At 40.6% G+C, this 17,131-nt stretch overlaps 1 protein-coding gene and 1 long non-coding RNA gene across 2 annotated transcripts in view; one reads left to right on the top strand and one right to left on the bottom strand.

Moving 5' to 3' along the window:
* The window catches only part of mmp15b (matrix metallopeptidase 15b), a 30,108-nt gene extending 18,934 nt beyond the window's left edge, over positions 1-11,174 (top strand). The window contains exons 8-10 of the mRNA XM_018697458.2: positions 3,241-3,391; positions 4,265-4,383; positions 4,712-11,174. Of these exons, the coding sequence (XP_018552974.1) occupies positions 3,241-3,391; positions 4,265-4,383; positions 4,712-5,232 (791 nt within the window). The 3' untranslated portion in view covers positions 5,233-11,174. The remainder of the gene's footprint in view (positions 1-3,240; positions 3,392-4,264; positions 4,384-4,711) is intronic.
* LOC108897715 (uncharacterized) overlaps positions 1-17,131 on the bottom strand; it is a 36,218-nt gene that overhangs the window by 10,660 nt on the left and 8,427 nt on the right. The window lies entirely within an intron of this gene.

Raw genomic sequence — 17,131 nt, 5'->3', positions numbered from 1 at the left:
TGGTTATTGTTGCTGTAAAAACAGGCCTGGGCCTGTTCTAAATAATCTTTTTCTGGTATTATTAGCGGTCACTTTGAGAGCATGACAGACCTCCAGTAGAAACAACAGCCTCTGAGACTATGCCCAGTTTTGAAATTAGGGTACTAGCTACCTTACAGCATGCAGGAAAGTAATACACAAACTTTGTACTACAGCACTGCAATGCTTAAGTAGCAACAATGACAAACAACACCAGTGTTTGGATTCAGTTTCTAGTGAAACAGCACTGTTTATTCTGCCGTGCCAAAACACAGTCATAGTTGGGTTCATTGGATGCCGTGGTATCACAACTCCCTGGTTTTATCATTCAGCCAGTCTGTCTTACACATGTAGCAGCATCAGTGCTTTAAGATAAAAAACATTCTTTCTTTTCATCTCTATAGATAAGATATGGCAGTTTTTCTAACGGTGCAGGGTTTGTATCTTGAGCATATGGGAGATAAGTATACCCTATACATAAATATACTCCTGCATTAAAAAAAAACATCCACCATCTGGTTTCTTCTTAACAACCTTAAATAGAGTTATATTGTTGCACGGTCATATCAACCCACCATGTCTTAGTGGTATCATATTTTAACATTAAAACAGATTGTGGAGCTTATTTCATCTTGTGCAGATAATGTTGTAGAGATACAGTACATACCCCTGCTTGCTAAAGAAAGCAGCAGTACATAATGTATTCTACATGCAGAGCATAAATCTCCTCTAGCACAGCTCATTATTTATACTGCGAGTCACTGAGAGCAGCTTGTCTTTTACAATGGTGGATAAAGTTGTTGAGCGAAAAAGAAAGAACTCAGCCTTTAATGTAGCCACAGGCTTTGGGGCAGCTGTTGATGATGAGGGGGATGATGTCATTGGCAAGTCTCTCAGTATGACACTTGGCTGCAGGCCATTAAGACAAAGAAAAAACCAAAAGAAAGGAAGAGGAGGAGAAGAAAAAAAACAAAGGGCTCTAAGACCTGGGAGCACAGGAGAAAAGGAGACCACAGCAGTGGGATATCTGTTAATAAGGCCTTTAAATTGACTGGATCAGATCTCCAACATGTTGAGTTTCTGTCATCATGATAACAGCAGGCCTCTCTTAATCTGAATTTTTGTCAGTGTTCTTGTGGACTTGTGAAAAATCATAAGTCACAGCCAAGGCTTTGCATATTTAGCCAAGCAGAAGTGTTCCTTTTCTTAAGGGTGTAGTTTGTTTTGATGTAGTAGGTGTAGTAGGTGTAGTACTTGTGTGATTTGGTGGTGATAGACAGATATCCTAGAATACATTTCACATCGATCAGTTTTAATGTGAGTGAACAACAAAACACACAGCTATCACAGAAATTCTAGTCATCACTCCCCACTCCCTGCTGTGGTGAGCTTGGTGTGTCCTTATGGGGAGTGACAAAGCCAGAATTTAGATGTCAGGTGTCAAGTTTGTACATTTTATACCTTGACAATATTATCTACTTCATGCATGTTGGCTGACTCAAGACATATTCTTAAATTTAATTTGAAAATGTGATAAAGAAAAAAATATTTAGGGCCAGCTAGCAAGGCAAACTAGCTCTAGCTAGCAGGTGCCTACAGATCACAAACAGACCATCTGGTCTACGTCCACAGTCCTCTCTGGTGAAAACCAGCATGCTTCGATAAAAAATGAATTATGCACAAATATAAACAGAGGTGATGTAGTGTATCATATAAAATAAATAATTATACAACATCCTCATAACAGTGAGGATAACAGGCACTATCTGTGTGATCTCATGTAATAAATAAGTTAGCAATAAATAAGTAAACAGTGTATTTCATGTAAGGTTAAAACCTAATTATGAGTTAATTTGATTTACATTCAATTCATCTGTTATAGTTAAAACGTGGCAAGTTATGAAATAGTTAATCCTGTGAGAATACGCTGTCGCCTTTGATGGAAGTAACAGCAGTGTGGTCTTTTTCCCATGGACTGCACCCAAGTGGACAACTCTAATGAAGTTACCCTGTTATCATGGACTACTGATGTCTGAAGTTAAAGTAGTCAGTCAGACAGTCGGTGAAGTCTCTAAATGACTCAAGAACCTCTTTTCGTAACAAGCAGCAAATGAGGTATTTGTACACCTGTAGAATTCCTTTGTGTCATATTAGCTAGTGCCTTTGTGTTTTATGCTAATTAAATATATTTAATAAGAATATGTGGAAGGGTGTAGTCCAGATTTGAAAGTAAGTGGACAAAAGAGAAATTTACAAAATCCTTAGTACAGTAACGTTTAAAAATGTATTCATCCACTTTTCCTACACAGCTGTTGTATTACCCAGAGGTTTTTGCAACACAGCTGTTTTTATCCCAAACAAGCTCAACTGGTGATAGAAACCACAATGTTTATCCCTTCAGAAAAACAACAGTTGCATAGCAGGAAGCAATTGAATCTTTAGGTCACTGAAGCACTCTGGCGTAGTGGTGGAAAGTCATGGAATAAGTCATGGGATTTTACATCAGGGCTGTGCACCACAGGAACCCCGGGAAGCATTGCGTCAACCTCTTGTTCTCTCCAGATGCTGAGTGTAGAGCTTTCATTTTAAACGAGGAGCAAGGGGCTCGAGGTGGGTGGATGGATGGATGGGTGGGTGGGGGAGAACTTGAGAGGGAAAGGCGGACTGAAGCCAAGAGGAGAGATGTAATGGTGCCAGGAGGAATAGAGTACCCCTGTCTGACACAGTGAAAAACAATAAAACCTTCCCTTCAGCGAGAAATCTGCCTCAGCCTGACATGAGACAACCCGTTCCTAATGGATAATTACAAGGCAAAACCAAACTCCTTAGTCAATGATGTTGTGCTCGCTTTTGCTGTGTTTTTTGATTGCCTGCCAACAAATCATTATTACATTCATATAATTTACAAGTGTGTGTAAATGCTGGATTTGGTTTCTCATATTGTTCTTATTGTCCGCTTTTTATTCCTCATTCAATTTCAATTATTCAACATATTCTGTGCCAGCAAATTAAGTATGTGTACACAAGCATGACTGTGCCTGCCAGTGTGTTGAATGTGTGTTTACATCTGTTCCTGTGAGTGTGTGTTTTGACCAGTGTGTAACTCTGTGTTAATATTGAGTCCATAAGAGTTATGAGTGGGAGTGGATAGCAAATGTCCCAATGTATGCATCAAACAGGATTATTAAGCAATTTTCTTCTCCTCTCCTCTCCTCTTCTCAGGAAACAGATTCTGGCTTTTCAGGGAGGCTAACCTGGAACCAGGCTATCCACAGGAGCTGGTTGATTATGGACAAGACATTCCCTATGACCGAATAGACACAGCCATCTGGTGGGAGCCATCGGGCTACACTTACTTCTTTCAAGGAGACTGGTAACATATCCTACAACGTTTCAGCATCACATGAACCGGTTCTAATCCATCTGTTACCTAATATATTGGTTTGTTATGTGTCTTAAGTGTATCAGTAGTTTAGTTTTGAAAGTCTTGCAGCTTTTTAAAGGTTGAATTTGATCTCAACCCTGAAGAAAGCCTCAGTTGTTAACATTAGATTTTACTACAAACACTACAGGACGTTTTTAAAACAACGTCCAAATTTAACTGTTAAAGAAAAAAAGAAACGTTAAGCCATGAACATGAACCGATTCAAATGTATCCCAGACTAACTATTGTCATTGCTAGCCATTGTTAGCAATACCAGTTGTTAACCACACTCATGGAATGTTCACATGTATTTCTACAAATATATTGTATATCTTCTATTTTATTATGGTGCTACCAAATTGGTACAGAAAGTAAGTTTTAATGATAATGGTTAAACAATGTTAAGGTTTTGTTTCTCTTCACCAGGAGTTTATTGTCTTTATTACTGAGATAACAAGAATAATTTATGTTATTAATTTAATTCTAGCATTGCCCTGCGCCCTATTAAGCTATACAAGAGGAATAGCTGGATTTTTAAAGCTCTTTGTTAACAAATTAGAAAGTTCTGTGGACAACATACCCACATTGAACACACTTTGGACTGCTGCAAAACAGAAATAATACAAATACAAAGGAAACGTATTTATGAAATAGACCAGGGAAAGTAATTACCCTGGAGGCTGCCTTGATTTACACTTTAACAAATTTTAAAGCTCTGTGGAAACTGTACTGTTATATACGCACTGTTTAGGCCCCCACCATGCTCTTGTTTAGACAGTTAATAAACAGTAACAGAGATCTCCTCCGCTGCTCCGTCTGCAGGTACTGGCGTTTCAATGAGCAGTCGCGCTCAGCTGACAGAGGCTACCCGAAACCAATCAGCGTCTGGGGATCGTCAGTGCCCTCTACTCCCAAGGGGGCCTTCCTCAGCGATGATGGAGGTGAGCTGAGACGAGTAAAGTGGTTTGCGTATATGTGTGTGGTAAAAGGACAAGGAGGGGCTGCGAGAGACAGACACATGGCTGAAACAAAGAAGTAGGGCGTGGTCATGCAATTGCCATGAGAGAGCATATGGTGTGTGTGTCTGTTGGTGACTTTGAACCTACACATGTTGTGCTTTTTATTTTGCTGTGCTTGGTTAGAGTGTAAATAGCCAGCAGTCGATTTCCCCTTTTTCTGGTCTGTATGCTAAGCTAAGCTAACAGGCAGCTTCATATTGAACAAATTGTTATGTTGGCTTACACACTGTACTCTCCTTGCCTTGTCCAGCTTACACCTTCTTCTACAAGGGTTCCAAGTACTGGAAATTTGACAACCACCGCATGAAGAGTGAACCAGGCTACCCCAAGTCCATACTGAGAGACTTCATGGGCTGCAGTGTGGATCTGGACCCAGACAGAGACACAGACACAGACACAGATTCAGGACGCAAATACCCAGATGTGAACCGCCCACCGTTCGACCCGGACGCAGGACGTGACGGTGACAAGGGCAAAGACCAGGACAGACCAGATCGCGGCGGAACGGACAAAGACAAGGGCAAAGGATCGGACGACGACAAAGACGAAGACTACCGCGAGGGTCGCGAGGAAGACACCAATGAGGTGGACGTGGTGCTGAAGGTGGACGACAGCGAGGAGCGGACCATGAACATCCTGATGGTAACCATCCCACTGGTCCTGGTGCTGTGCATCCTGGGACTGATCTACGCCATCATCAACACGCTGCAAAGCAAAGGGGCGCCGCGGCTGCTGGTGCACTGCAAACGCTCACTGCAGGACTGGGTCTGACCCTTGACTTTAGGGGACACTGAACTTTGAACTTAAATTGGACCTTAGACACCCGCCTCCTCTTCTAATCCAAACCTCTCCCCAAGTGATCCATCTGTCTCAAGTCTCTGTGCTCAGTGGCTTCTGCAACTCTTAGTACATGTGGTATTAGATCCATGCAAATACTGTACTGATAAAACACACACACAAACTAGAAGCATAAATTATGTCTTACACACACACACACACACACACACACACACACACACACACACACACACACACCATCCTAACCTCCTCTCGTCTCCCATGGTGCTCTACAATGCGTTGACTGTAGTCTATTTATATGAGAGAAGTTTGCACATTGTTTTTTTTCTTGTTGTTTTTGTTTTGGTTCATTTTGTGTGACTTTTTGTTGTTATTATTTTTATTTCTAAACCAGGAAGGCCGCTCTATTCTATCTCCCGCATCTGAACCGCCCTCCTGCTTCCCCTAATCTCAGTAGGGGCCTTTTCCTCACCAATAACTTGACATCTGCTTGCACTATCACGGTTGCCACAAAAAAAAGACATACAGAGGGTTAGTGGAGATTTGTAGATGGACCACTACACTTCAAGTGGAGTTTAGCAGTGCTCCTTCCTCCTTTCATCATGTTCTTCACCTTGCTCCATCTCCTCCCTTGTCTCTGCAGTACAGTATGTCATGGGGTGAGGGTTGAATTAGTTCCAGTTTATGACAATTTACATCTTATTTTTGTAGTTTTAGCCATTGATTTTAATGGTAACAAAAACACAGAACGCACCAAGTTAATTGCTGAGATCTGGGAATGTGGTGATATTGCGCAACCCGCAGGCTATCCAAACTTATTCACAAGAGAATATGAGAACATAAATCAGTTTACAGACCAGGTTCCACTTTGTTCCAGGTTTCACTTTGATCTACTGCACTTACCGTAGTTGTGCACTCACAGGTGTTGGGTGACGATTATTGACATTTTGGGTGTGCTCACTTTTGGTTTTACCTCCAAACAAAGTTGTTAAGATAATCTGTTTAACATGGGGCTCAATGGATAATTCAATATATTTTTTTAGCTTTGGACAGAGCCAGGTTAGAGGGCTCTGCCTGCTCCAGCATGATATCTATTTTCTCATCTAACTAAGCAAAAAATTTCTTTAAAATCCAGCTGATTGTCTGACTGCTCATGTTTCTTGCCCTGTAAGGCTTTGTTGTAGCCATTTTGCCATGTTCACAGATATCTGCAGGAGAGTACAACAGACAGACATGATGGCTAAAACTGCAAAAATGAAACATCATAGTTATCTTTGAAATTCACACTACTTCTGCCTTGTTTTCCTTCTTTATCTCATGCAGTCCCACACAGTTGGACAGTAGGTCTAAGCTTTCTTTTCCTTACTTGGAGACCTTTTCAAGACCTCTTTGGCTGAAATGGTAAACAGACTTTAAAGGGGACGTCTTCCTGTCACCTTCATTTATGTGACTAATTCTCAGAGAGCCTCTTTTCTGTCAACAATAAGACCTTTTATTTGTGCGGAGGAGACAGACTAATGGTTAATTTAAAAAGTCAGCTCACTGTAAAATAACACAGGAGAGGTAGCATTCATTGCATCTGTGAGTGCAACATAAAACGAGGGAGAAACAAAGCAAAGCCACAGCCTTTAACTTCAGAAAAGGATGTAACACCACAGATGCAACACAGCAGTCACGGGATGCAACTAATGTACCGTGCAGTTTATAATAGACTTTTTACAGGCTGTGTTTTTTAAAGGACAATTTAAGAAGCCTCACTGATGACCTGTGGTCTTTTTTGTTATAAAGATAGCGTAGCTGTAAGCACCAGGGTGGGCTCGGGACATGCAGGCTCATGTGAACATCGACTAATCCTCTTCATTAAAAAACAGCAGGTGTGTGCAAATGCTGTTAACCCCTGTGACCCCCTAAACTAAACCTTGAACTCCCAGAATCAAAACACTCTCCACTCCTGTTTCATCTTGCAAGAGCAGAGGTGGGATGAAGGGGAGTGTGTGCACAGAAAAATGTCCAGCTGAGCTACTCATTATCACTACTCAAGTACTATATCAGTGTAGCTACTTTCACTACAAATCATTGCCAACCATTTTCAAATGCTTGCATTTGTACCTTTGTGTATGATTTTTTTCTTACAATTACTGGCAGCCTTTGGTTTCCATGTATATAGAGTATGGAAATCAAGTAGCTCACTAATGCCTACTGATTTGTATACTGTAAAGAAGTTAACAGAAACCAATGGTTGCCATGGAAGCATAATTTTAAAAACATGTTTTGTAAAATGGTTGGTGTAAAATGGTTACTATGATTTTAAATAGGGGGCTAAAACACGCAAAACCAATTGCACTGTCTTTTAAAATAATTTTCTCTTTCTTAAAGGAAGATAACAATATTCATCAAAGACAAGATCACTTGACCCCACTTGACTTCCTTTGCTTAGGTGACATTATCCACAGTCTTGTGGAATGAGCAGCCCTAATTCAAGATATTAAAAGATCAATGGAGCAGCAATGGAAAAAAAAGAAATTTTTAATAGAAATAAGATTCTGAGTTTGAAAACCAGGCTGGAGTGAACGAGAGAGTGACTTCAGATGTGATTGGGAGGAAGGATTATCTGAGGTAGCATTATGCAAGCTGCCATTCTGACCAGAGGGGGCTCAGCAGCTCACCCAGCTCAGGTTACACAGATGTGGACAGGAGGGTGAGGAGAGACAGAATTTCCTGCAGCTGAGACAAGGAAAGGCAGAAGGGGCAGTGGGGGGGGGGGACCTGACCTCCTCTCCCTGTGCTTGCAATGTTTGGATCTCAGGAGTAAGGAGGAGGTAGGAAGAGAGAAAAAAAAGAGAAAAAGAGAGAGAGAGAGAGAGGAGAGAGAGAGAGAGAGAGAGAGAGAGAGAGAGAGAGGGGCTTTGATGGCTCTATCCCACTGGCAACAGCCCATGTGACCCAAATTCTCCTGCTAACTCAACAACAGTGCTGGCCAAAGAGGAAACTTAAGCTTACATTAGGTGACAGACCTTTTTAAGGAATGCTTGCTGTAAGTGCTTTGCTGGTAGTTGCATATGTACCCCATTACATGTTTAAACCATCCCACACATGGGATGCTTTGGCCTTGGTAGCACTACTTTAAGGTGTGTTTTGGTCTTGTGCCAGACTCTGCACAGTCTGCACAAAACTTTGACAAATTATGTATCTGTTTGAAAGCTTTAGATCTCTTTCTTCTATCTGTGCAGGGGATCCTCGCTTTGCTGCAAAGCTACTGGCACAGAATATATATATTTTTTTGTAAAATAGCGTTATCTTTCAAAGGAGACCACGGTTATAGCTGTGATCAAAAATAAACAGCAGCCTTATTATTTTGGGTACGTTATTTTCAGGCTTGTGCACAAAGAGGGGGTGTTTGGCAACAGGTTGGCCCCTGCTTTTACTCTTGTCTTCTTTGTCTTTGTTTTGTGCCAGATTGCAGCTTGTATGTTGACATACCCTGCCTTTCTGTTAGGCTTCCAGCTAGGTGAAAACAGGTTGAGGTGAGACACCTAAGCAGCCAGAGTTAAAGTTAGCAGGACACTTGAACTGAAAAGAACAGAAAGGAAGCCCATAATCAGCCATCACCAGAAGTCTGGAGATTGATCTGTGGGCCAGTCGATAGTGGTTGCCAGGAAACGGTGTCCTGTGTCCATCGCTCACCTCCTCATTGCCAGGGTTGTGGGGGTTGGCGGACGCAGCTAATCAGTGTTAAAAGCACCCCCACCCTCCTCTCCTCTCTCTTGTCCTGCTCTTCTACTGATCCTACAGACACATCAATGAGTGCTTAGACAGTGGGAGCGTCTGGACAGGCTCGGAAAATGCAGACTCATTGACACAACGTTGCGTATGGGCTTCTTTTTTTATCAAGCCTCCCTTTCTCCTCTGTAACCTCCATACAGAGAGCCCACGGGGAGTTAACCACTTCAAAGCTAAAGTAACCACTTCAAAAGTTAAAAAAAAGTAGAGAGTACCTGAGTTTGCTTTACTTGTAAACGCAGTTTTTTTGGTGATTCAGCAGTTTGAGAGATTCTCTGTGAGGTGACACTGGCTGGGATTGTATTTAGTGCAGTTGATTGTCTCAGGACACCGAGCAGAAGAGAAATGTTGAGAGGTTAGGAAAGAAAATCTGTCAAGGCTGACTGATGAATGTTTGTGTGTGCATGTGTTTAGTTAATCAGCCCTACTCTCTATAAGCGAGGACTGTAAATTTCCCACACTGTCTTTATCCCCACCCCTCTGCATACTCAGCCCAGCCCTCTAAGCCCGAGGGGATCATAATAACAACAATGGCCTTCTCTCTCTCTTTCTCTCTCTCTCTCTCTCTCTCTCTCCTCCCCCCTTTTTTCTCTCTCCCTAATACACACACAAACACATTATTGTCCTCCCCAGCCTCACCTTCCTCTCCTCTCCCACCCCTCCTTAGGAAACTAGTCCAGGCCAAGGTCCAGCCTCACACAGCAGCAGAGCCCTGTTTTTAGATCCACCTCCTTGTTCAGCAACATTTAACACTGTGGAAGGCTTCACTTACAAAACACTGTACCTGTCAGGTTTGGAGTAGGCTGAACAAAGACATGGCAACAGGACGTCACATTTGAATATAAAATTGCAAAGGCTGAAGTTCTTTTATGTTAATGCCTTGTTTGTTCTGAAGTTCAAAAAGTTTAGGTGAGGTTAGGACATCACTGAGCTTGTCTGAGCTGTCATCTCTCTCAGGATGTGCTTCTGTAAACACTGCAAGTTAAGCTTTCCAGATTCAGCCCTGCAGTTCGGCTCTGAGCACAGGCTTTAATACCTTTCTTTTTGGTCTTATTTTAATGAACATCTCTGTTAAAATCTCCACAATCAGTCCGAAGGTATTCTTCTAGCTGTGCCTGTGCTCTCCACTCTGCACTTTTTGTGTTTCAGCTTCCTGTGGTCCACTAGCTAGCCACAAGCTTCAAAATGTCATTGCATCATCCCTGTGCAAAGTCTGAATTGTACCAGGAAAACCCAGATCAATAAAAAACAGACTGAAATGATCAAAGCAAAAAAAAAAAGGAGAAAAAAAATCTATCCAACATGACAGTAAGACTGTGATCTGTTTCAGTTTCACTCTGGTCAGCTTTGCGGTTTATGATGGCTCAACCCCAAAGGACTGTGGGTTGACCAGATGCTTCTCTTTTCCCAGAGTGCATCTCACCTTGCTCTTTGAGCCCATCCACTCTGAAACCACTCCTTTTAAATCACCACTTGGCTAACTCATCCGCTCGCCGTGGGGATGAAACAGAAAAGACAGCTGACAAATGACTTTCAGCATCGGTGTCGCAGCTTTGTCCCGGACAAGTGCAACGGATCGTCTCACATTGTGCTTCAGACAGGCACCAAAAGTGTTGAGCATCATTCACTAACTGCAGCTACAGTAGAGAGTAGATTTTGTTGGATTCAGTCAATTCTGTACTGACCATCAATACTTGGCATCTCACACTAGGTCCTGTTGAACTTCTCTTTTCATTACTACCCGAGTAATGGTTTAGTGACTTTAGTGACTCTGAAAAAACTTTACCATTGTCCCTGACTGGGGTGAGATGGGGAAAAATACAAAAAAAAAAGAAAGAAAGAAAGAAAGCAGCAGTCAATCAAAACGGATGAGGTTATTGTTTGTCTTTGACAATTTGTCTTATTTTAAGTTGATTTTTTTCTTTCCAAACTTGAAAAAATAATAATTTTTTGTTAATAACATTCCAATTAGGTTTTTTTGATTTGTTGTTAGTATTTTATTTTATGTTTTTTTTTTTCCTGTAGAAAATGTAAGATTTTATACATTTGTGTTGTTGTGTGTTCACCTCTAGTTGAGTGTGTTAACAAGCCATGCTGGACATGTACACATTAAAATGCTCTGAAAATATTCAAAATGGTGCTTTTTGAGCTTTTTATGCAAAGACTGGAAAAGTCCAAAGTGTTCTGAATGGGGTTGCAAAATTCCAGAAATTTTCAAAGTTGGAATCTTTTGTGGGAATTAATGGGAATAAACTGGAAATATGCAAAACTGCAGGTTAGTCTATAACAGGGAACTTAAATGTAGCATCTTGCAGCAGAATCTTGATTGAAACAAGCAGATTTAATGCATGTTGAATTTCTACTATGCATTCTTCCGTCACAGATAATTTCCTAAAATCCTGCTCACTATAGCCACACTACTGCTTCTGAGCCCACAGATTACATCCAGTCAAGTCAGTTTGGATCAATTAATCAAAATGTGTTTAAACAGCTACTAGCTAGATGGTAAATCAGATATGCTGAATATAGGCTAGCTAACACCATGTTTTTTTTGTTGTTGTTGTTTTTTTTGTTGTTGTTGTTCAGTGAAAGAATTGATTAACGTTCCACTCACAAATAAATCAAGTCAAAAGTTAAAATGTGTATTAGTTTGCAGCATGTCTGCTTATGACAAAACAAAATGTTTATGTTTGTATATGATACAGTTTGTATAAATTACCCCAAATTTCTAATTTTTACTTCAATATTTCCAAATTCCCCAGCTTAACTTTCCATGAGAAGTTTCTGGTTTTCTGGAAATTAATTGGAAATTTTCCACCCCTGTGCAACCCTAGATCTGAACAGTCTGAAGAGAGGTGGTGAACTACAATTTTGTGCACACACAGAGTACGCACACCCTCTACTCTCTTCCTGCGGTGAGGTCACTGTCCATAGGGCCTTACTTCCTGTCTCACATGGGACAGGCAGGAGAGCAGCCTACACAGCAGGGAGAGAGGGGTCTGGACAGCTGCCAGGAAGCCACATGAGCAGGGAGGAAGTTAGCGAGCAGCTTGTAGAGCTTATAGGAAACCGAGCAGGCAATGGTGTCATTACATTGAAAGGAAATTCATTGTTCACAGCACCACAATGTTTTTCTGTGATGGATTTTATCCAATCACCAAAATTACAGAGCAGAGACTGATGGCAGACTTTAATGGGATGTTTTTGTGACTTAGAATAAGTTGTTTCCAGGACTGAAAATGGAGTGACACCTACTGACATCCCATTGCAGGCGTAATTGGCCAAAGTTGACACTGTGTTAATTATTTTGTCTTCAACAGAGTCCTCGTGATCAGTTAATGGAAAAGCCCAGTTTAGGACTTCTAGATTTCAGTAGAAAGAAAAGATATTCGTGACTGGAATGAGAAAAAGTTGGGTCTTAAGTGGCAACACTGTCTGAAGTGAAATACTTTGCTAGTAGATGAATAAGTCAGATAGCAATGGTCCCCATAAGATTAATCCTGACCTAAAGGACATACATTGTCATCACATCACACACCCCAAAACTAATCATCTATTGGTCCATCTCTTAGTATTTTCCAACTTCCATTCTCAGTATGTGGTCAACAGCCCCATGCCTATCTTAGGGCCTGTCATTTGTTGAAAAAGTAAAAATGAGGTTATCATTTGTCTTATCTTCAAACTTTGCTGATTCTTTGACTTTACACCTGGTGCAAATTCAAAGTCAAAAAACAGCAGCTCAAACATTCCTACTGTCCAACATTAAAGGAAGGAAGTTTGAAGCAGCTTGTAATGATTCCCCTGGTCTGGTAAGTAAATACTGGTTAATGTTAACACTGGCTATGTAGTGATAGCAGAAACTTATTTGGCATCTTTTATGACTATTAAAGGTCCTCTAGGGTTGCTGCAGTTAAGTGAAATATACTTGGTACCTACCAACATCTTGATAAGTGACTGTGTTTTGCTGGTCCCAGGTCAGATTATTGATTTGGGCCCATTATAATACTGGAGGATTGATGCACAGCCGGTGTACAACGTCCCAACCCCATGATGACCTACTTTTGGACGCATCAACAATTAAAGTCAACCAGTAAAGTCAGACATACCTCTGCGCACTTTGTAAACAAACATCTTTAATGGTTCATGTCGTGCGTGTGTATGGTATTTGGGTATGTTGGCCTGCTTTGTACTGTGTTTACATGACTTTAATGCTTTCCTGCTGCGTATGTGAGTATGTGAAGTCTGTGTCTGGCCAGGATCATTACTTGTTAAATCTCTTTGCTACAGTTATCACCAGGTACACCCTGTGGAGCACTGTAATTACTTGCAGCCATCTCTTTCCTCCGGATAGAAAATTAACTCACTTTCAGCCCTACAACACACACGTGTGTCCGCGAGCACACAGAAAGTTAATCAACAACAGCTACAGCTGCTGCAAATGTCTGAGTGTGGTGAAGCTGAACCACCTGTTTGAGAATATGGCCACAGTAATACACCTGTTCGACATCCTACGCTGTGTTTACAACATGCAGGGATTTAAATCTAAATGACCAGATAGATTTTAAATTGAGTTCATCCTCCACTGTGTTTGGGAGTGTGTTTCACCGGTGGATAGAGCAAAACCTACTGAGAAAAAACCAGTGGAGATTGTCCATCTCCTTCCTCCACATTTAAGGCCATGACATGACAACTGATCAGATGAAACTGCCACTAGGATGGTGAATTGACCTTGGTGTTTTGAAAAATGGAAATTTCAAATGTGAAGAGTAAAAAATGTATTTCATCAGCATGCATCTTAAAGCAATTTGGAGAAATGTAAAATAGATGTAGACGGGATTGATAAGGACTACAGTGTTCTTTTATTGTACTTTAGGTGTAACAGAACTTATTTAGATTAGCTGATTAGCTTAGATGAAACTTTAATGGGTACTGGGGGTGGTCTGAGGCAGCAGATAACAGGATACAGCAAAGAAAAATAAGAATTGAGCAGATGAGGTTTCATCAATTCAACAAAATAATTTATGTACACTACAACATCTTAAAAGAAAAAAACACCCAGAATGTACAGATTTCCAGCATCTGACCCTAATCTTTGACCAAGAAAGAAGCTTTAGCCAAATCATTCACAACATCAAAGACTTTTACTCTGGTTGTAGCTTTGTAAAATCAATCTGTGCTTGTCCTTGTGTAGAAATTAGTAACCCACTCAGCAGCTAAGGAAGCCCAGCTGGACTCAGAAAACACCTGGATGCATTTGCAAAGTCCATCTGGACACACAAACATACAAAGAATGCACAAATTAACACTCACAGATGCAGGTGCACGGACACCTTAAAACACATATGTGGTGGATAATGAAAGATAAGGCTCATTGTTTTCCATGTTTTCTTAATATTACATTACAAAAATGCTGTACTATTTGCTTTCTCTCTCTCTCCAAAATAGACACTATTGTTCAATTAGCAGCTCATTTGAATTTCTAACACATTTTTATTTCTCTCTCTAATAACAGACGCATTTTCTGAGCTGTGAGACTCACAATAGGACATTGTTGACTGTAAATTACAGTAGCTAGTGTCCTCTTACAGCAGAAAAACAATGACCATTCCAGATACTGTACATGTACTGTATGTGTTATTGTGTACTTGTGCGGTGGTCCAGCTGCTCCAGAAATGTCTCCACAATCAATCTATCCCCTTTTCCTGAGAGAAAACTCTGACCTCGTCTCCATGGCAGCTGAATCTAAAAGACGACAAGGCGCATCACTTCCCACAGCCCCTTGTGTTGAACCTTTGACCTCCACAGACCCAGGAGAGATGAGACACAATAGCAGGACACATACTCTCAAGATTAATTCTCTCATATCTTTGAATCAACTGTTCAGTATTAGGGAAATTAAGAATTTTGCTAACTAATGACTTATTCCATGATAGCTACATAGTCAAACAGGTAAATTTTGTTTTGATCAAACTGTAAGGGGCAAATCCATTTCCTTTCCCACAGGTCTTTTCAATTACTATACCCTTAACATCACTGTATCCTAGATGAACCAGAATATCCATAACATCCTTCACCCTGTGGGGAACATTTCTAAGACAAGCTATCAAATTCTCTACATCCAGCTCACGCATCAAATCCACAGAGAAACTGCACAACAGTCATGGGAAGACTTACGTGGTCATCATGTTCTCCTGACTTTATATTACTGTCTCTAAACTTTTATTGCATCCTCCATCAGTTCTTGATGTGTAGTGCCGTGCAGTAATGTGCACTAGAAAGAGAGCTCAGACGAGGTGGTGAGATTTAATGCAAACCTGCTGTGGCCGTGTGTTTTATTATGATGTGCAGTTCCCTCATCTGTACAATAAAACCTGTATCTCTGTGAGTACGTGTGTTTACACTCTGATGTGCATGTGTTAGAATGTGTATGCACATTCAGTCTGGTTTCACGCTGATGTTAAACCTATTATCATAACAACCGGCAAGAAAGCTCATAAAATTATGGGATGTAATAAAGTTAATGAGCAAAACATCACAAGGGAGACATGGTGTGTGTGTGTGTGTGTGAGTGAATGTTACGTTAGTGAGAGAAAACAATGAAGATGTACTGTGTCTACTTGTGTCAAAGACCAGTCAGTACAACAGTACTTGTGTGCAGTATTAGGCAGTGATACATCGTTGTGTAACTTATTATTGTAATGTCATTAACATTTTTGCAGTAACAAATAGTATAAGGGATTGGAATTTGAAATTCTGTAATTACATTTAAGTTACTTATACTAATAATTTGTAAATTTGACAGTTTGGTAGGTTTTGGTTGTTTACTGTAAGTAAAAATGTAGAATATCTACACACTGGATTAAGGCTCAGAAAACTTTACTGTGTAGTCTAATTTTAGTCCAATTTTTTCTCTCAATTTTCCCTTATTGAATCTTGTATCCTGCACCTGGTCTAAATATAATGTAAGATATGTGCACAGCTACCTTTGTGGCTCTTGTTTGCCTTCTTACCAGGACTGTTTCAAGTTTTATCTCTGCATTCAGTGGACAGACTGGGCTGGGGCGTGTGAGCTTGTCACCAGCTTCAAACAACTACCTACTACTAGAGAATTGTGATCAAATTCCCATTAGCCTGTTGTGTCTTGGTTGGATAGTTAGCTGGTGGTGTTTATTCTGAAAATCACCTGGGTTTGCTCAGAGTTGGAGGGTGTGTACGAGGACAGGATGTCTGAGGTGCTGTGTGTGGTCACAGGTCAGATCAAGGCAAAAATACCCCACCACACCACCTTCTACCTCTCATTAGGCACATTAGTGCAAACTGCAGACTAGCTTGACTGGGTTCTGTTTGATTTAGATGTAAGTTTAATTTAAAACTATGTTACAATGGGCTCATCTACAAAACATGACTACAACATTAGCTAATAATGGGAACCTAACCAATAATTTGTGTTTAATCAAATAACCAAACCAAATAACATGCAGTGACCCTGGGACTTTTTAAACTGGTAACCCAAGTTTGCAGAGATAGCTGGTCAATGAATCCCTTCAAACTGCTTAAACCACTGCTTAATGTCTCACTGTCGGTCTCATTCTACACACATTTAACCAACTCTGTCTCTTAGAAATTACATTTATACACAAGCAAACACATTTAGTTTAAATCATAATTGTGACTGAATTATGCTTCCTATTAACAGTATGTTGTTAATTTACATACATATATATATATTCAGTATCTGATCTTGCTGTACAGGATCTACTTGCAATAACTATAGCATTTTCGGTTTGTTATAGCACTTGGTTGAGGTTGGGGAAAGACTGTGGTCTGGTTTAAAACAGAAAAAGCTCACAGTGATTTTAGACACGTTTGTTTAGATTTACCCATAACCACAATATATAATTTATAAAGTGCTTCTGTTGCACAGACGAGACTGTGGATGTGAACCTTGTTCTCTGATGTGACAGTCATGCACTTTGCACACCTGCCAACACCACAACCACCTCCTGGTGACTCTGCTGCACTTCAATTATTTATTTAAAAAGAGAAAAAGAACTGTTTTCTCTGAGCATTATCCAGCCAGCGCTTATGGTGC

The sequence above is a fragment of the Lates calcarifer genome, linkage group LG2, assembly GCF_001640805.2.
Source record: "Lates calcarifer isolate ASB-BC8 linkage group LG2, TLL_Latcal_v3, whole genome shotgun sequence".
Lineage (NCBI taxonomy): Eukaryota > Metazoa > Chordata > Actinopteri > Centropomidae > Lates > Lates calcarifer.
This window is presented reverse-complemented; position numbering and strand designations above follow the sequence as displayed.